Here is a 21874-nt window from a genome sequence, read left to right on the forward strand (position 1 = left end):
GGCAAGGCTTCAAAAGAGAAGCTGCTTTTGCTGTCAATCCTGCTCTGCTCAGCTGTTTGTAGGTAGTATGCGCCTAGCTATTTGTTCTTTATACCCCTATAACAGCCAAACCACTGAGTGTGGTATGGCCTGCAGCAGCTTCGCCTTTGAAACCCAGCTATAGCCCAGCTAAAAGCAGACAGATGGAAGAAGCAGGGAGAGAGGAAGGAGCATGGGATGTGAAAAGGGGGCAAAAGAGAGGGAAGCTAAAGCTAGAAGAAGAAAGGGGAGGGAGGGCATGAAAAGGGGCTTGATGGGGAAAGAAAGCCAGATGAGTAGGGGAATGAGTGGGAGGACCATACAAGAGAGGAAAGGAAATGTCACCTTGTGAAGCAAATCCTCAGCCACTCAAGAGCTGCTCATTTGGCTGCACTTACTCAGCCTCGATGGGCCAGTATATATTCCACCTTGGTCCCACAGCCCGCCAGGGATATTGGTTGGCGGCTCCTTGGAGCCGTAAGCACAGATGAATACATGGCACAGTTCAATCCCCTCCCTGACACGGACCCCTTCTGCGGCTTGAGGGAGACGCATGCATACATCTACCTCGAGTGTGCCAGGTTGCAGCCACGTTTCCGGCTCCTCCTGAAACATCTCATTAGATTCTGCCTGCACTTTTCCCCGCACCTCCTGCACTATGCACATCCCATCTGTGGCCCCACAAAGTCGTGAGACCTCCTTGTCAACCTCCTCCTGCTGCTGGCCAACGTTGACTGTCCACCATACCATGAGGAGGAAGCTGGAGAGAGAGTTGCTGTATGACTGTGCGGTTTATTTCTGCTCCTCCCTGATGTCATGTCTCCATCCAAGTTCTTCTGGGCCACATCCACTGGCTCCCTGGATGCCTTTGAGGAGCAGTGGGTGCTGTCCAGAGTTGTCTGCTCTGTGTCCCCCTCTGGCTCCCTGATTTTGACCCTCACTCCCATCCTTGTTCTCTCATTTGTTGCCCTCCAAATTCAGTTGAGTCCTGGGTCCAGTGATTCCTCCCCTAAAGGCTAGGGGAGGGGCCTTTAGATGTGGGCAAGCTTGCGCACGCCCATTCCTCAGGAACTCAGTAGGCGCACTGACTCATCTCTCCAACAGGAGCTTGAGTGATTCAGCCCTCTGGCATGCTGCAGCAGCCTGTCCCTGAGCAGTGCCTGGGTCAGATGACCTCCAGGCACAGGCATCTCACTGACCCTGCCACAGCTGCAGGTTAGTCTGTGCAACAATACTGCCTGACCAGGAACTCTCTTGCTGCCTTGCCGTCTTACGGACACCCTAGGCTTACAGCCTGCTCTTGATCCAGTTCCTGTACCTGCCTCAGCCTTGCCTGCGTTTTGTTCCGGTCTTGTCCATGCCCTACTCTGACCTTGCTCCAGCCCTGTTACTGACCTGCTCCAACCTTGTGTCTGCCTCCTGGATTCAAACCTTGGCCTACATCTGGACTCTGACAATGATACCGATTTGGCTTGTCTACGGACTCTGACCTTGGTTCTAACCCATGGCCTGTCCTTGGACCCCAGTCTCAGCATTGCCCTGAGCCCTGTCCTGACCCTGCATCCAGCTGTGACCATTACTCTAACCACCGGGCCTGACTTCCTGGAACCAGAGCCTGACATACTTCATGCCACCACAGTGTATGGTATTTGATACAACTACAACATACGAAAATTTTGCACTTAAAATAAATACACACAGACACACAATTCTGTGTAGCCAGAAATATATACAAATATAGTTTAATATAAGAATATATTGGTTAGATAATAACACAATGCACCCTTATGGGGCTGTATACAAATGTTAAGTAAACAACTATGTTGTTGTGACCTTGTTTGAGAAGAGGCTGTATAGTTTTGACATGCAGATTCATTGAAAGTCTCTTCATTCAGTTAACTCCCAGCTCACATGCAGACTATTTTATAAGCACTTACGCCAAGAAGAAGGATCTCAGAATCTTTCTGCCAAAATAATAAGCAGAAGAACTTTCAAAAACAGATCCTTGAGCTCATGGAGAAGTAACACATTAAGGCCTGGTCTACACTACGAATTTACTTTGGTATAGCTATGTCTCTGAGGGTGTAAAAAATCCCCACCCTTGAGAGACGCAGCTCTAGCCATCTAACGCCGGTGTTGACCAGCACTGGGTTGAACAGGAGAATTCTCCCGTCAATCTAGCAACTGCCTCTCGGTGAGATGGATTACCTACACCAGAGGTCCCCAACTTTTTCTTTCGGATCCCTCTTTACCCATAATGGAATCTGTTTGCATCTTGCTGGAGCAGGGGTCAGGGGCTGGAGCCATGGTCGGGAGTTGTGGCTGGGAGTGGGCAGAGCCAGGACTGGGGCCAGGAGCTGTGGCTGGGTCCGGGGCTGAGGTCAGGGGTGAGGCTGGAGCGGAGCTGGGGGCAGAGTGGGGCTGGTTGGTGCTCCCTCCCAACCCCCCATGGGGTCTGGCCTGGGTCCCGCCATATCCCCCCAAATGTTCCTCCGCACCCCCCTGGGGGGGGCGTGCCCACAGTTTAGGGATCACTGACCTACACAGATGAGCAAGCCACTCCTGTCAGTATAAGTAATGTCTTCACTGGTGCAGCTATGCCACTGCAGAGTTTTAAGTGTAGACAAGCCCTAAGTCATAGCAAGTTTTGTCGTATACCCTTCTGCATTATGGGTTGGTGCTGTTCGGATCTATTCAACATAAAATTCGGAAGCATCTCTATGACTTTACTGTGCCCAGCGGGCAATCTAAGCGGAGATACTTACCTCAATGAGTCTCTAATGCTACCTAAAATTCATTCAGGTCACTCTACTAACAATGAGCTGCTTCATTCCTGAAAAAGTCTTAGAGAATCAGGGCCTTTCTTAGTAGACTAAGTATGTGGAAGAGTGACTTGAAAGACATCAACAAAGACTGTAACGTCTCTTTTTGTATTTGCAGAGATTATAGTTCATTTGTGGAGTTCTCTACTCCAGTGTAGCATTCAAAATAAAATTGATACAAATTAAAATAACAGTCTACATTGTGTTTAGAATATTACTTAAAAAAACACCACCACCTTTATTTACAAACATTGAATCCACTGGTTTGGGGTGCTTGTTTCAGCTGTCTCTTAAATAAGAGAAGGCAGAAGCTGAATCCTGCTTGCTGTTATACAAATACATGTAATCAGTAGTTACATTTTCCACCAAGTCCACTACCCACAACCTCTTTTCACTGAAGTCCACTTCTTGGCCAACTTACAAGAGCACTTCCTCATGCTCATGGTTCTTGACCTACCATATGTGCTGCCTTTGTCATGGTCATTCACTTCTTCCTCCTTGAAACCCCTCAACCTGTCTCTCCTGCTTTGTGTCCTTTGGGTGTGCCTCCACTTTCCCCCATTGCTGTCTCTATTTGGGGACTATGGTTGAAGGGGTTGGGAGGCATTTCTGGTGTTGCTAGCTGCTTTCCACCATTTTTTGGGTAACTATTAAATTTTGTGAAGATCCATGTAGATTCTGTTGTCTGGAGAACACAAGGTAAGATTGATGGGTCCATTCTAGGAAGTTTAATTGTTTACTAAGTGATTTAAGTATTTCATTTGATGTCTGATTTTTGAACCGGCACTATTGGGAGTGTGAGAGATTACTCTCTCAGCTGTTTTATGGTTTAAAGCAATTGCTGTTTGGCTTTCTTTGATCACCACTTTGCTTGCTACTTCAAAAAAGCCACAGTAGTTTGAAGATTTTACTTTTTTTTTTTTAAACTTGCAGGCTATATGAAAACATCCCGTCTTGGGAAAGCTCTAACATATCTGCTTATTCTTCAAGTGCCTCTGTCCCCGTTAATGGGCTGGTGTGAAGCCCACTGCCATCTGCTTTCTATAGTCATTCCCTGGGGAGTCCTGGCTTCCAATATATGTCACTGGGAGGTGGGGATCCACTTATCATAGGGGAATGCTGGAGAAGGGAGTTGCTTGTCCCTAAAATCCTCTTTATATTGAGTGCTTTTTATGTGCTCTGTAGATAGCTTTAAATTATTATACTAAGCCTGGGGATTAATTGGAGAACCCCTGGAAAATCACAGCTATGTGAACAGTAGAGTTTGTGAAACATGGTGTGTGATGTTTGGAGGTCTGAATGGGGGGAAGAAGCATTCTTTTCTCCATTCTGCACCCAACTACAAGGCAGACGGTCAGGCTTATTGGGAAGAAGGGAGAATACAGTAGTGCAGTCCCAGCTCCCTTCTTTAATTCTGGTGCTAATGAAAAATGAGTAGTTTGGTGAGGCAGTGAAAGAGGCCATTACACAGCAGGCAGGCAATGAAGTTCTCTTTCCTCTCCTATCTCTTTTATTCTCTCTGTGGTCAGAAACTCTCACTCTGAAATCCTATAAATAATCCACTGTCCCGGAGCTCCTTGAATATTGGGGTGGCTGGATAGTCAGCGGAACCAGGGAGAATTGCCTGCTTCATTTTTTCATGCCAATCATAGCTAAACACTATGTTTTAAGGATGGAGAACTAAATTGCTCTCCATCCTCTTTCCTCACCCTGATCTGTTTGTGAGTCCTATTTGGTCTGTCCACACATTGTCCATTGCCCTCTGTCTTTCCATTAGTTAAAAAAATAGAAGGATTACAAATGGGACCCATCTGTCTGGGAGCTCAGCTGGTTGGCCCCTCTTGTCACCAAGGTGAAGCTCACTGGTGAAGCAGCCATAAGGGCTTCAGACCTTTCTTGCCCCCAGCGAAATATCAAGTAGGCTTCCCAGGTGGGCAGAGGCTGTGCTATAACAAAGAAATAATTGCATGGCTTGCTCCTACAATTTGATTCTGTATTATTAAACTGATTATTAAAAATCCAGATTTTTGCTCATAATACAAGCCATACTGGTACAAAACCATCTACTTTTCATATAGAAAGGATAAAATCTAAACTGCCAAGAGAGCACTGATATAAATATATAATGAATAAGTAAACTTCAGTGGGTATAAATTCTGTTCAATAAACTGTACATGCTGATGATTAAAGTACCTCTGTGAAAATGGGATTATTAAAGTGTAAATGTCAATAGATTAAATGTGTGGCTGAATCAGCAAATTAGCACAAATCAGACATTACACCACCTTCATGGTCAGTAAAGTATGCAAGTCAATCAGCAAAATGCATGAATATTCATCTGCCACAACATGCAACTTGATCAGCAAAGTGTGCAAAAACTCAACAACTGGAGCATCCAGCAGAACTAATCAAGTACAAAATGCAATCTGCTATAAAAAAAACCAGGAAAGTATATATCTGCGTTAATAAAATATTCAAAAAGATAAACTCTATGGGTCCAAATTTGTCGTCATTCACATGAGTACAGCTCCCATTAATGTCTCAGTTATTAAGCTAGGAAGCAGGATCAACAAGGAAATCAACCATTTCATGTAGTAAAAATGTGTAGTGTGATGAAAGAAATACTGCATGATTCCAGTCAGCAAAATATGCAATATGATCATTCAAAATGTAACTAATACATAAAAACTAGTTATGAAGTAGGCAGTTTGATCACTAAACTGAGGACTGAGCTAGTGAAGTATTTGCTTGGAATGAAATTTGCTTTACGCAATGGTAGCATCTCATATTAACTACTAGCAGTTGCAAACTTCGAAAGACTGGGAAGTCAATTCTTTTAATTTCAGAAGGTCTTCTTTCACTGATGTGCTATGGAGAGTGTTTTACTGACCTAATGGTCTTTTTGTAAAATATATATTCTGTGGCATCTGATGTTTGGTGGGCCTCTTTGGCTGTATAGCTGCTGCACCTAATTATGATTCATCAGATAAAAAATGTGAACTATTTCCTCTTTTGGTTGCTGCAGAATGCTGCACTAGACATTGTAAACCAATCATCTTTTCTCTCACTCTCACCACAGTGCACAGATGCTAAGGGTACAGATCCTTGGGTTCTTGGAGGTGAGAAATTCCCAGGCTGACCAATGGCAGTATTCCTAATGTTAGCCAGGGAGAGCTGTATATCCTGGAAACGTGCACCTCTTCTAGAGTTCTAGGGAAAGCAATAACACATTCCCAGGGATATATGCAACACCAGGACTCATACCAATGTTAAAATTTTTAAAAGGATAATGAGCGAGAAAGATTAAATCAAACAAAGATGGAGTTCCATTAAGTCCATGGACGGACAGATGAATGGGAGAACATTGTCTTGGATGGAAAGACAAACGGATGCCATTTTTTCCTATGTTGGAGAAATCTGACATTTTGAAGAGATGGTGTTGAACAAGGTTCCATGTAAACTCCAGCACAAGAAATAGCCTTGGATTAGAATAATTGAGACAATTGTATAAAGGATAAAAAGTTCAGCAGGACTAGATGGTACATTTAGTGGAATGAGGAGCTGTTGCATAATCTCTCTCTGCCTCTGCATTTTTCTGAGATTATCATGCTCTGTAAAGTGTTACATATTAATAAGCATTATTATTTTACAGCACCCCAAATTGTGCTAGGTGCTTCACAGCACATGTAAATCGCATGGGTTTCTTGCCCCAAGGAGTTGTTTGTTCATGTCTATATAAAAATCAACTGGCTTATGCCACCAAGCTTATTTTGTGTGGAACCAGTTTTTCTTTTGCAGAACCAATTTGTGTCTCTTTAAGGAGAACTCTACTCATAGCTTATAAGGCCAGAAGGGACTGTTGTAGTCATCTAGTCTGATATCCCACATAACACAGGCCCTAGAACTTCCCTGAATTACAGTAATTCCAATTTTAACCAGAGCATAACCTTTAAAAGTCTACTCTGGAGAATCCATCACCAGTGAATACTTTTGTGTAATTGGACCCTATTTGGAACCAAAAACCTTCCTCCTCCCCCTTTTTACATATACAAATAATTTCTTTTAACATTTTTATTCAAAACAGGTATTCTTCTCTCACTGGTGTGTTATGTTGTATGTACTATGAAGTCCATTTTGTAAGACTTCATGCTTATCCTTAACCACATATTTATTAAAGAGAACTGGAACCCTCTTCAGCAAAAAATTTTAATGTCATTAATTTTGTCATTTGTTCTCTTTCACGGAATTATATAATTAATTGGTTGATTACAATATATAACTATTTAGTTTAAAAGAAAAAACCCATTCTTGTTACAGATATCTTCTGAAATGGCTAAATAATACAACTATCACAGAATTAATATACAGTTTACCTTAACAGTAGGAATTTTTTTTTGTTCTACAAAGCAAGAGATACCTTTTTGAATTTAGTCAGTAATCAAATGAGTTTTCATCAGCCACATGGTATCGTTTTTTATATGAAAGAGTGGCCTTTTTCAAATGTTTTCCCTCTTATTTTAGGACTTTCTGATGGAAACATTCATCATGTTCAAGAATCTCATTGGGAAGAATGTCTATCCCTTCGACTGGGTTATAATGAACATGATGCAGAATAAGTAAGTACAGAGAAAAAGCGTTGAACCTTTACTGAGATGACTATTTCTTGTTTGATCTGAAACAACAGTGTTGCTTAGAAACAGTCACACACACAGTGCAGCAGACAGATTTTTTTTTCTGTGATGCAAATAATTATTTGAAAAATTGGCTCTAGAGATTGCAGTAGACCTGTTATTGAAACAGAAGCAGTAAAGCATTGCTCTTCAGGTCCACCACAAATCGAGGGAGGGTGCCATTTTAAAAAGCGTAGAAAAACAATTTTAAAACAGATCATGGAGGAGGAAAATTAAACCAACATTTTTAATATTATTAGTTAACTGAATTTCCAATCGTGTTCCAATCAGGATAAATGTGTTTGTACACTACATATTTCAGAAATCAATGGGGCTATTGTGTGGGGATGAGCCATGAGTGTTTTGATGTTGCGTTTTCCTACATTCTAATTGAAAGGGCAGGTATTTAAAAACTGTCACCATCAGCTTGATAATGAAGTGAATCTTTCAAATCATGTTTTTTGCTTTGTCATTGCTTCTTTGGTTTTTATTATTGAATTATTATTGAACAGGCTTTAGTGGAACATTTTACATTTGCCATTTTAGTAAATGTTTCCCACATATTTTTTTTTGTTCACTTTGATGCAAGTTTTTTAAAAAAAATCTTGTTTCCAGGTTGCCTGTAGAAATATTTTGTGCTTACTGTTGGTTCTCATGGCTATAAAGTTGTCAGTTTTTACACTATTGACCCATAAGATGGGGTTTATACTTTTGCCATAAAAATACACTGTAACTGGAACGTTGGCATATATCTCCTCTTAGGAATAAATTTTATTATGGTTTATAATTTGGATTAAAATGAATTCAGCCATCCTTGAATTTTATGTTTAGTGGCTATGATCAAACACTTTTGTTCTGCTGTGACTCAAAAACACTCTGTTTTGAATAATTAATTGATAATGTGGACCTAATGTAGACCTGGATATTTGGTTGAGATCTTAAATTTGGTCCCCTGTTCATAAACCCCAGCAACTCTGAGGATTTTACTGCAGATTTATAATATGCAGAGATTGCTTATGGGAGCCTTCACAGCATATGTTATCCCACAGCCCTTGCTGAAACCTTGAAAATATCTCCTTCCTCCCTCTACTTTTCTCTGCTTTACTCTGTTCACCATCATTTGAAGAAGGATTGAGATAGCACTAGAAAGGGTTCTATTTATAGCCTATCACCCCACTTACTAGTCATGCAGAGGTTACTATTAAGAGATTGTGATATGCTTCTTTCCCCAAACTTGACAATGATGAGTGTGATGCTTTCCCAGGATTCTGCCACCCCGGAGAATGAAATACTTGTACTAGAATTGAACCCAAATTTCCCAAGAGGCAGGGCGAAATGGCTTGTTAATGTTTGTTTGGAGTTTTGTTTTGTTTTGTTTTGATGTTTTTTCTGTCTATGTGTTGCAATTTGAAAATATAGTAGCAAAAAAGTTACTTTTTTAGGAAGGTGGGTTTTTCTGACATACAGTTCTTCTTCAAGTAGTGTCCCTATGAGTGCTCCAGTGTAGGTGTGTTTGTGTCCCTGCGCTGCTGATCAGAGAACTTTGGTATCAGTGTCCATTGGGCCCACACAGGCACTGTCTCTCCTCAGGCTGTGCCACGAGGCTATCCAGTGCGTGGGCTAACCATCCTCAGTTTCTTTTCAACCACCCCTAGCTAGAGAGGGAGCCTTTGGGTGTCCGTTAGCGGATCATTAACGTTCCCTTTCATTTGTTACATTTTAGCTTTTAGAAACCTAGCTTTCTTCTGACTCTTTATTTGGCCATGCCTGAAAAAAGAAAAGACTTTGTTCCTATGTGACCCCAATTGTGAGGAGATCCCCCTGGACAAGGGGCTCTCCGGGCTTCAAGAACTGTCGCACTTGCAGCTAAGCAATCCTGATCGTGGACAAGCACTCCCAGTGCATCCGCTGCCTTGGCAAGTGCCACATCCAGCAACAGTGTTCCCTCTGCCAGCAGCTCCGACCAGGATCCCACAAGGACAGAGAGCTCCACCAGAAAATCATCTTTATGGAAGCAGCTCTCTGACCCCAGCCCTCTGGTGTGCCTGAGTCTTCCCCTCCACCTTTGACTTCAAAGTATAGTGGGCATGAGCAATTTTATCAACATTCCACACCAGGCTTCTTAGTAGTGGCAGCAGTAAATGAAAGGATGTGAGACAATTGGACGTCTTTGGTAGAAAAATTTATTCAAGTGCGGGATTACAACTATGCATAGCAAATTAACAGGCTCTATTGACTCATTATGCCTATTTAAATTGGGACCCCATGTCAAAATCTCTTAACAAACTGCCTGAGGACTCCAAGGCTGAGTTTCAGTCTCTTGTAGTAGAAAGTCATATGGTCACACGGTCTGCTGTACAAGACTTCCTTGGGTTCAGCAGACTCAGCTGCTAGAGCCATGGCAAAGACAGTAACCAAATCTTTGGGGATTCCCGCCAACTCCAAAGTCCTTCTAAGATTGTGATTTCTTTTCCTTGAAAACATGAGACACCGCATACATTAAAAGACTTTAGGGCAGTGTTGTAACCTCTGGGTCTGTCTACACAAGGCCCAAAGTTTCGTTCTCAGTTTCCACCAAGGCAACAACATAGTTTACCTAGACAGCTGGATCAGTACAAGTGGAAGCACAGAGGGGAAGTCCTCCCTCTTCCACTTCCCCAGCCTCCATATCCAGGCAGCGGCCTGCTTATAAACAGCCCATTTGACTCCCCCATCGAGGACAGCATAATGATTATACCAGGTCTTACAGACTCCTTCTCTCTCCTCCTTTAGGAGCAGGTTGTCACATTTCCTAAGTGCTTGACAATCTGTCATTTCCGTTAAATGGAAGTGAAGCAGGGTGAAATAAGGATATACCCTCCAATTCCTGTTCTTCCCATCTACCTTCTCTGTCCTTTTTCAGGAACTCATCTCACAAATTGGTTCTGAGACAAGAAGTACAGACTCTATGTTCTTTGGGAGCCATAGAAGTGTCCCATCAAGTATTGGGGCAGGTGGTTATACTCCTGATACTTCCGAATACCCAATGCAAAAGGAGGTCTCAGGCTCCTTTGGGACCTTCAGAACCTAAAAAAAGACATAAAAAAGTTACGATTCTGGATGGTCTCCCTGATAACTATTGTCCCTTGTTAAGTCCAGGAGATTGGTATGCTGCCCTTATCTTAAAGGATACATAGTTATACATGGCCATTTCATCCTGCCTGCAGAAAATTTCTAAGGTGTATAATAGGAGGGGAGCACTTCCAGTTTACAGTTCTACCCTTTGGCGTTTTATCTACTCCAAGAGTTTTCACAAGATGCATTGTGGTAGTGGCTGCATACCTTTGCTGCTGGGATGTCCAAATATCCCCTTAACTAGATAACCTGGCTTCTGTAGGGCCACACCCCTCAGCAAGTAGAGGAAAGTATTCATTGAATGTTCCACCTGTTTTCAGCTCCATCAAGGTGCACTTGGCCACAATCTCTGTGTCCCAAATCACACTCTAGAGATGGGTAGGTCATTGCCTTTTTTTGGTTAGAACCTCTTTGAGGCTATTCATGGTCTTTGCAGAATGGATAAGAGGACAGCCAATATCCTTACAAAACCTATCAAGTGCATTTCGGACTGCATACATACTTGTTATATTCTTCCGAAGAAGATTCACTTGGACGTTAGATCCCATTCAACTCAAGCTCAGTCAACCTCCACAGACACTTTGAATAATATCCCTGATATCCCTGACTGAGATTTGTAGGGCAGCAAGGTCGGGTTCAGCCCACACATTCACAAGTCATGTATTCATTGGGGTAGGCCTATAGGTCAGATGAAAGCTTTGGCAGAGTTGTACTCCAGTCATTATTCCAGTAGGAAGAGTCGTACCCATCTTCAAGATCAGGATATTGCTTGCTAGACACCAAGTGTTGAATCTATCAACAATCACTAGAAGAATAAAGTTTACTTATTTCTAGTCTGAATTTATCTAGCTTTAACTTCCAGCCGTTGGGTCTTGATACACCTCTGTCTGATAAATTGAAGAGCCTGTTATCAAAATTTTGTTCCCCATGTAGATCCTTACAGACTGATCAAATAGCCCCTTAACATTGTCTTTGTTTAGTTAAGCTCCTAGAGTTTATCAGTATAAGGCATGTTTTACAATCCTTTGTCATTCTTGTGGATTTTCTCTGAATCCTCTTCATTCTTCTTGAATTATGGACACCAGATTGGGACACAGTATTCCAATAGTGGTCACACCAGTGCCAAGTATGCAGGTAATATAGCCTTCTTCCTCCTTCTTGACATTCTGCTGGTGATACATCCAAGGATCACTTTAGCCCTTTTGGCTACAGCATTGCACTGGGTGCTAATGTTCAGTTGATTACCATGACCCCAGATCTTTTTCAGAGTCCCAGCTTCCCAGGATAGTGTTCCCCCATCCTGTAAGTAAGGCCTATATTCTTTGTTTCTAAGAGGTACAAGTTTACATCTGACTGTATTAAAATGCATATTATTTGCTTGAGCCCAGTTTACCAAGCAACCCAGATCTGTCATCTTCATTGTTTAATATTCCCCCAATCTTTGTGTCATCTGCAAAGTTTGCCAGTAATGACACACTGTCTGTAATGAAATGCTACCCATTTAGAAGGTAAGGACACCAGAGTAAACATTTTACTCCTCTGTGTGGGATTTCTAATGACCAAGTTGCCAAGACTTTGTTTAGCCAAAAGGCAAAACACCCAAAAGCATGGTGCTTTTCTACAGCATGCTTAAAGCAAAGTTGGTTGTTGACTACGAAGAATACTACAATAGAACCTTTTGTTTTCCTTGAAGGGGTCTCATCCAAGTAGTTACCAGAGGTGATCGTTCCTAGCTTTTGTGTCTGATATAATCATGGTTTGAGATGGAATGGTTGCAGATATCAGAAGACTGCAGGGTCTTTAAACCATTTAGACCCCAGTTCAGCGAAACTTATTTTTATGCACTTTGAGAAGTCCCATTCAAGTCAGTGGTGCTCTCTCTATGTGTGTTAAGCAAATACATAAATCTGTGTGGGATCAGGGCCTTACCATTTTTTTCCCTTAAGTATATGTCTTCATAATACTTTTATTAGGTATCTTCCAGTTCAACACTGTTCCTTAATCTTGTACTGAGTTAATATTCTATCTAGTTAAATTTACATTAATCAGCTTTTCACTGAGGTAGTTCCTGAGTAACAAACTTGCTTTATATGACAGATAGTTCTGTACTTGCCACTGAACACTTATTACTAAATGTGTTCCTCTTTAAATTGCTTAGAAAATAAAGTTGAACCAAAATAACTTTAAAAAAACCATTTCTTAGAATTCTGTCATTGTTATCAGAAGCTGATTTGGAATTATGTTATTTAAGATACTCTAGATGCTTTTAAGTTACATTTATTGTACGGTTTGTGTATGTGGATGTTTTGATAGAATTTAGTAGTCATGCAAGAGAGGCTCTAATATGACTGGTCTGAGCCGAAGTGTAGGCATAGCGCTAGTTATAGAGCAATTGTAGTAGTAGCTTCCTTCCAGTACTCTGTCAGTGAATTTCAGTGCTGACCTGCAGCACTATTGCTTTTTCAAACTTGAGACTCCTGAGATAGACGGCCAGTTATAATGAATAGTGCCAAATTGTTGGGTGGCTTTCTTGTGATGTTCAGAAATGAGGACTAGGAGATGAAGACATAAGAATGGCTATGCTAAGTTAGTCCATTGGTCTCTCTAGCCCAGTGTCCTGTATTCCAACAGTCACCAATGCCAGGCGCTTCAGAGGAAATGAACAGAACAGTAAAGTCCTACAATCTACGGATATCCGCATCCCCAGTTGAAGATGCAGAAATCCGCGGACCATTTCTTGTGCAGATCAGATGGTCACGGAGGTCGGGACCACCATAGCTTCTGGGGCAAGTTTGGAGCAGCTGCCAGCCAGGGGCTCAGCAGGAACAGCTGATCAGCCCCTCCCACCCACTTAGCAGATGATTAGCTGTTAGGCACCTGGCAGGGCTCAACAGCTGATGCTGTTAGGCAGATTGAGAGTGGAGTAGATCAGTTGTTAGGCAGGCAGGTGAGGCTCATCAGCTGTTTGGGATGGCAGGGGCTCAACAGCTAATTGGGGACTGCTGACTCCAAAACTGCTGATGTACAGATGCAGTTAAATCTAAAAGAGGGAGGGCAGATTGCAGGTTGGGTAAAAGTTTATTTCTGCGGATGCGGCTCAGATGTGGATCCACGTAATTGTATCCGCGCAGGGCTCTACAGAACAGGGCAATTGTCTAGTGATCCATCCCCTGTCATCCACTCCCAGCTTCTGGGAGCTTCCTCTCCCAGTCGAGGCTAGGGACACCCAGAGCATGGGGTTGCATCCCTGACCATTCTTGGCTAGTAGCCATTGATGAACCTATCTTTCATGAATTTACCTAATTATTTTTTTAACCCAGTTTTAATTTTGGCGTTGCAACATCCCCTGGCAATAAATTCCAGGTTAACCATGCATTGTGTGAAGAAGTGCTTCCTTTTGTTTGTTTTAAACCTGCTGCCTATTAAACTTTCTTTTGTTCCTTGATCACCAAAGTCACTTGTGTTCTGGGACAGATATGAACTTGAATTTTTCATTCCAAAAGTCAGAAGCTATTGATCTAATCTGCAGTGCTTGTGATAAATCCACAGTTGATAGCCCTAGACACCGAAGTCCATTTTCCACAAAACAGGTGCTGTATTGTCATTTCTAGTGCCAGTTTCCCCACGTGTTTCTACACACAAGTCACAACCCTGACCTGAGAGGACCATTTCTGTAGATGAAAGGGTAGTTCAATCTCCATACTCATTTAATCTTTAGACTTCCTGTTAGCATCGGTGGCACCCACTTGTGATGGCAGATCTTGTGATGTGTTATTCCCTACTAAGAATTTGGTCCACACCTAATAGTCATGGAGGTTTAGTTGCCCATGTAAAATAAGTTTGGTGATGTAAGTCCTACTTCTCGTGGGCAAATGTCCACATCATGAAAACCACCACAGAGCTGGAATCAGTTGTATCCCTGTTGGCAGTTTTACCTACTGAGACAAAAGATAAGAATGGATCAGAAAGAATGAAGTCTCTCATGCATACACATGGTTCCTGTAGGTGAGATCACATTGGTGTGACGATGTGCAGAAATTTTCCCTGCTACTGTCAGTGCTGAATCTGTTCTGCAGATAAATGGAGTTGTTCATTTTTCCATTGCTGACTGTCCAGTACTTTCATGAGCTTTTTGTTTCTATTTAAAAAAACAAAAAACCTCACAAACCTAAAAGAAAGAGAGAAGAGTGTGCTAAACATAAAACACTCTTGCTCTTGAACTTGAGGGCTGTCTGTTCATCTTGAGGAACATTCAACCTACTGATACAAATGAAGAACATCTTAACAACAGAATTAAGTATGAGAAATAAAATCAAGTGTCCTCTATATTTTACACTCACTCACTCACTCACTCACTCACCTTTCTACAAAGCTGAAAAAATAAATTATCCCCAAGGTCATTGTTAAGGTCTCCAGTGCAGTCTGCACTTTGTCCTATGTTCCTTCTATCTTCTTCCCCTCTCCCTCATCTAAAAGAAATCAAACAAGGGAAAGAAATACCCTTGAAAAATACAGTTAAACAATAGTGTACAGTAAGTAGCTCCCTCAACAAAAGAACATATTTCAGAAATTAATTTTGCTCTCTGGTACTTGGTAGTAGCAAGCATAGTTTGTACATATTGCTTTACTTTGGTTGTTTGAAACTGTCAGTGAAATAAACGGTCTGTGTTACTATATGGTTGTCATATCAGCATCTGTCAAACTGTAATGTAATATGAGAGCAATGTCTACTGTGTGTGTATCTGTCATCATTGTGGAAACTTTGCTACACAATGTCTCATTCTGAACAAAACAAACTGATCTTAACCTTAAAGCTTATAGTATAGTACTCACTTAAATTTCTTTAGTGAATTATGCCTGTTGACAACCGAAAGCCAAATTAAAATGTCTTTTAAAATGATTAAATATTTACTCTATTGTTAAAATGTGCTCCTCAATGTATTGAAAACATATGATTTTCTATGAATTAATGTAAACAACCTTTTGGAATTATAAAATCATTGCAAATTCGAATTTAGGTTATTAAATTGGTTTTCAGTGTAAAATTCAGTTCTAAATCTCATATTAGATCTGCATTGTCTGTTTCAGTTAGGTTTCTAGATCTCAGCTATCGTATCACGTAATCCTACAGGAAGAATCAGGAAAGACTGTCTGAGTCATGAACTAGCTATTGATGGATCAGTAGCTGTCAGAGTAGTGGAAATTCATGCAGAGGGTTTAGACATTTTTGGAAAGGAGATTGCCAGAAATTCAGAGGCAACAAACTGACAAGTCAGTCCGATTTATTTATTTCTTTATTTAATAAAAAGAAGAAACTTCAAAATTAGGAGCCACCTTACCAAAAAACTTTTGGTAATGCACTGTTCAAAGAGATAGCTGGACGCAAAGACAACATGAAAGCTTAAATAGATATTTGGGGTACAATTCATTTACAACATTTAGTCTACTTGTTTATGTGAAATATTAATGCTTTGACATTTCCAAACAAGATATTGTGATATATAGACAATTGTTATGTGCAATAATGTATTAGACTAAGTTATATATTTTGTTTTGTTTTGAGTCGGGACCGTAACTTTGGCTAGAAGAAAGTGATATCGGTAATCCTGTCTTGTTATATTTATTTACAACTACTCCTACCCCTTTACTAAGGCTGCCCTGATAAGAGAGTGTGCATACTGAGAGGAATGGGATCATTTTGAGTTGAGAATGAGACAGTACATATCGATGTTAGCCATTCCATATTTTTCCTGAATATTAAATATTTTTCCATATACAGCAAAATTATTTGTAATGTATAGATCAAGGTATATTTTTCAGAAGCGTGAAAATGAGTTGGGAGCCATTTTTCAATAACGATTTAGACACGTAGGATCTTAATCTTCACTTATAATACAAAGCATGAGTGGATATTGGTAAGCTACATTAATGTATCACAGAGCTACATTTCTGTAAATAGAAGGGTTCTGTTGTCCTTTGAAGCTAGTTGTATAGTGCTTTAACCTTTTCAATAAAGGTCTTTTGCTGAAGATATTTTTAAGAGTTTTTTACTTAATGCTGTACCTGTCAAATTAATTAGAACATAAATTAAATTAAACATACCAGTTATGTTTTAAATACAATTATTTTTCTTACTCTGTAGTCTGTACCAATACTTTGACAGAATGCTCTTTTCTGTTAGATGTATTTCCGCAGTAAGGGAGAAACAGCAGATCTCACACAGAGGGTTATTTTATCTGAACTACTCTGGATTAGAGCTGTTTTGTGCTTGACATTGAGATCATATTGATAAGGAGATTGTATGTGAGTATTTAGGGTCAATTTTTTTCTTGGCACACTAGCAAACCATTAGGTGTAATGATTCTGTTTTCTATCTTATCTATTTCCTAAATCTCTGATTTGCTACAGAAGTTCTACAATGATCTCTTGAATCAGTGAAGTTGAGTTTGCCAGTACAGAGATTAAAAAAAAAGTACTATTGCTTTACTGAATAATCCTGATCATTTAATTTTGTTTCTTGATTCATTGTTTTCAGTGGGTAAACCTAAAGATGGTAACTAATTTTGTAAGACTTGCAGTTATCAAATATAATTACTATTGTACAGTACTGGGTGCCACGGTCTATTTTGGAAAGCTTTTTTTTTCAATGGCAGGGGTTGGGCCCACTGACTTCCACCTGATGTAGGAAGCAAGGTCTCAGAAATCTAACGAATGCCTCAAAAATATCAGTGTAGAGCATTATCCTTAGACTAATATGCATAGTTTCACCATTCATTAGTAATTAAATCTTTCTGAAAGTGGATGTATTGTTTTTAGCTATTTCAACCTATTGTATGACATGAGATTACTTTTAATTGACAATTAAATTGGATATTATTTTAAAATCAGAATTTAAAAAGAATATTCGACATTGAGAAGCATGCCTCCTTTTTTCTAGTAGCAATAGGATAAAAAGGATAAAACTTGTTATCCTTTATAAAACTTTCCAAAATATTTGAAAGCAAGTAAATAATAGGGAAAAAATAAAATCATATTGTATTTCTAATCCACACAGGCTGATGTTTTTGCTGTCTTGCAAAGCATTAACTAACAAGGGCACTCTCAGAGTTGAAGCTGGAAATATCATTGTTCATTAGCTGGTTATCCTCCTCCAAGAGTGATGGAAGATCTAATCTCTTCAAGACATTTTAATACTAAATGCATCCAATGAAGCATGACAATTGTAAAGAGATTTATAACATTATAGTATTATTTAGTCGGTGAACTGCCCATGCAACCCCCTCCTTTCTTAATTCACGTGGTAGTTCTTGTGACTTCACTGCCGGGTTAGCTGCAGTGCTAACAGTTTGCACGGCTATTCACCTTCTTCAATACATGATATGCCCTTAGCATATCATATTTAAGTAAAAATGGATACTATAGTGGAAGATTCCCTTTCAACTTTAAGTTCTCTAACTCTCAAAACTCCTTCTGTTTCCTGATTCTTTGAGTAGTGTGCCTACGGGTGATCCATTGTAGGTGTGCTTGCATCCCTGCGCTGCTGATCGGAGAATTTTGGTAGCAGTCTCTGCTCGACCTGCACAAGCGCTATCCTCCCTCATGCTCTGCCCTGAGGCTAACCAGTGTTACACATGTGAATCTCCTCCCGTTCCTTCTCAACTGCCCCTGGCTACAGATGGAGCTATTAGCTGTCTGTTCATCAGATGATTAACCCCGTTGTTCGAACTTAACTAGCTATTAATCTTTCTTTTATTTGTTAGCTTAGAGTTTCCTTTGTTTTTTTTTTTTTTTTTTCCCTAAAAAAATAAAAAGAACTTTATTTACCACTTCCCCTTTCTCCGGGGACTACACAGACTGAGATATGCTCGTTTCATCGGGTTTAAGAGGTGCCTCTCCTGTAAAAGGCCTTTCCTGTAACAGACGGACATTCCTATTGTGTCTGTTGCTTCGGGGAAAACCACATTCCCCAGAAATGTGGTTTTTGTCAGCAGCTGAAGTCATGATCTTGGAAGGACATAGAGTTCAGACTAAAATTCCTTTTAATGGAGGCCTCTCTTCAACCTCCTTAAGACCTTGTCAAGTTTCACCCAGAAGATAGGATTCTACAGCACAGCCCTCTACATCCAAAGACAGTGAACCTGAAGCCATGAGACACTCACATAAGGCTTCAAAAAGGAGAGCTGTGAGTCCCTGGAGCAGGAGCAGGACCCGAACCAGCCAGAAAAGATCCCTGGCACATCTGGTGTCATTGGTACCGACAGCACCAAAACCGTTCAAAAGCAGTACCCAAAGCTCGAACAGAACGCATTGATATCCCTGAAGACCTGATGGGGCCTAAAGACCCAAAACAATGGTACTGACTGGGAGAGATAAAGACAGAGACCATGTTTTTGGTGTGGACTCCTTCGGTGCGGGCAACAGCTTCTGTACTGCCAATGGTATGCCAAACAACATTGGAGTGTTTAGCCCGGCCTATATCACTGACCACATCGGTGACATCGTCTCGGCACTTGCAGCCACCACCGGTACCAACTTCCACGGCACCCCAGGAGTTCAGATATCAAAAGACCTCATAGTATCTCAGGTACCTGAGTCTCCTCTATTCGGTACCAGGACTCTAGTACCGATTTTACCTCGAGCTCGAGAGTCTCCACTGGCACCATACCATACACCTCCATTCTCCAGCGGAGAGTTGGATAGTGAGCAGGAGGAGGTTGTCTCTTCGCTCCTTCCAGGCACCTTATGATGCCATTACTATTCTGGGCCTCCACAGCCATACCGTACACCAGGCCCTCAATCACCCTGGTACAGACAGCCACAGGGACCCTTCCTTCCATCCCAATGGCCTTACTGGGACCTGTGGGAGATGTATAGATATCACGCCTCCTGAACATCTAGAATAGCCCACCATGCTACCAACAAAGTTCTCCGATCGGCAGCACAGGGATGCAAGTGCACCTGCAGTGGAGCACCCATAGGGGGACACATCTCAAAAAACCATTGTTACCGCACAAGGTCAGTAACTTTCTCTTTCAGAATTAGATTCTACAGCCCTAATATTTGCTTTGAATGTTACACATCAGAATACCCTATCAGCTGCAGAGGATCTTGAAGCTCAGGTCTCACTTTCTGTGATCTGACTAGCTGTAAGTGTGAGTGAAAATCCATCTACTGAGTTAGCTGTATCTGATTTCAATTTTATTAAAACAAAATGTTGGGTGTGTTTGAGAGTCTGGTTTACCATTCCTTCTTAAATGAAAGTCTTAAGCTTCCTAGCTGTGTATAGAGATCCCAAACTGTAAAAATGTGAATGCACATTTTTTAACAGCATATGTATTTGAGATGAAGCAAAATGTGGATATTTCATTTTTCATTTCATTAAGACATTTCAGGGCATATGTCATCCATATGATGCTGACATATCTCTGGCAGCTGAAGGTACTTATGCTCCATAATGCACCCGGGGTGTAGTGATATCCTGCTGTGACATATACCCTGTTATGTCTTATTGCTTAATTTCACTTTGCTTGGCTCCTCATATCCAATTTTTGTGCCAGGCCAATTGCTCTGCCTGGACCACCACATTCCCTAAGACTATCCTGAAGGCTTTCGCTCGCTTTCAGCAGCTGCTGAAATGGTGAAACAGTGTATTACACTGAACAACAGAGAGCTCCCTACCATGCTGCCAGCAAATGAAACTGACTAATAGCACAACCTTCACAAGAATTGGCAGACTGTGCTTGCAGAGATTACTGTCTAAAGTTTTGAAGGATTCCCAAATTAGCATTATGCGTGCTTGTCTGTTTATACTATACTCAATGTCAGAGTAAGTGGTAATAATGAAAGATGAATATATGTAACATGTACAAGACCAATCTCAGAAATTTAATCAGAAAAATAAATTATGCTTATAGTACTTTACACAGAACTCTTCTCCAGTGAGTATTTTAACATGTCTTTCTTTTACTTTCTTGCTCCCACTTTTCATCGTCAGATCCATGGATCTCCAGAATACCCTTTTCAAACTTGCTGCCTTTCTTGTGTCCTTGCTGGAATATACCCAAGAGTTCACTGTTTACTGTACGTACTGTTTTGTGAGCTCTAGCTCTTATTTAGAAAGCACTTTAAGTAATTACAAATGAACATGAACACTTCTTTCATATTTAGGACGTTTTTATGCTCTCAGTCTGCTGCCACTTAAGTTTTAGTCCACTTAGTCCATCACTAATAAATAAAGCGATTTTAAATGTACACATACTCCATTCTTTTTAAAACAGTAAGATTAGATTAAGCACTTAGAAGTCAGGAGAAGCCAAAGTTAGAGTTGTGTATTGCCATACAATTATTGTTATATTATGGGAGTGCCCAAAAGATCCAGATAGAATTGGCCTCATTGTGCTAAGTACTGTACAAACAAATCCTTGCCTGAAGAGCAGATAATCTTGCTGTGTGGAAAAAACAAAGGTAATAGTTAAAAAGTCAAGTAGTAACATAAACTAGCTATGTGCAAAATTGGATAGGTCCACTTTCAACACTTGTAAATTTTAGTTTCAGATACTCTCTGTGTAACCTAGCACATGCTCCCTAGCACATTTCCCTGGCCTCACCTTCTCGCCCCCCGCCCTCCCTCAAAATGATCCTGAACTCATTGCCTCTTTTCCCCCTAATTCTGTTTAAATAATCTCCAATGACCCCTCTTCCTAGCAGTGTTAGTTTCCTTAAAACACAAACTAAAAACCCTTAGTTCTCCAATAGCTCCTCTTCCTTGTGGACGACTGCACCACATAGATGGGAGTCTCTCAGAGCCCACTCAGCATATCCTTTGTTCAAACAAAGACTGAATGACCTGATGTCACTGTGTTTTTGCAGTTGGGAAGGACACCACAGGGGAGTCTCTGGGGCTCCATCTGCACTCTTCACCCTCTGCCTGCTGCCATTTGAGGAGGTGTTGGAAGTCCCTGAGGCTGTTCTTGTGCTCTTCATCCATATGATGCTTTAGCAAAACATTGCAAAACTTTGCTCTCAAGTTGCAGAAAGAAAAGAGAATCTTTCCTCCTTCCAAGTAGGCAAATGTAGTCAGACCGTTTCTTGTTCAGCTCTGGATTTTCATAGCTTATTGCCCCATATGTGTGGCTGTGGCTCCCTCCTCTCTCTACTACACATATTTCACAGGAGAACATGTGAAAATATTAATGCAAAGAAAGTTGGTGTTTGTGGGTATAAGGAACACAAAATGTGATGGTAGTTAAG

The 21874-nt window shown here is 40.9% G+C and overlaps 1 protein-coding gene across 4 annotated transcripts in view; it reads left to right on the forward strand.

The window, feature by feature from the left end:
- DOCK1 (dedicator of cytokinesis 1) overlaps window positions 1–21874 on the forward strand; it is a 525973-nt gene that overhangs the window by 299693 nt on the left and 204406 nt on the right. For all 4 annotated transcript variants that reach the window (XM_067533435.1, XM_067533436.1, XM_067533437.1 and 1 more), the window contains exon 29: window positions 7362–7456. In XM_067533435.1, coding sequence (XP_067389536.1) covers window positions 7362–7456 — 95 coding nt within the window. The remainder of the gene's footprint in view (window positions 1–7361; window positions 7457–21874) is intronic.

Source organism: Emydura macquarii, unplaced genomic scaffold, assembly GCF_026122565.2.
Source record: "Emydura macquarii macquarii isolate MOO-44397 ecotype Brisbane River unplaced genomic scaffold, CSIRO-AGI_Emac_v2 contig_3343, whole genome shotgun sequence".
Classification (NCBI taxonomy): domain Eukaryota; kingdom Metazoa; phylum Chordata; order Testudines; family Chelidae; genus Emydura; species Emydura macquarii.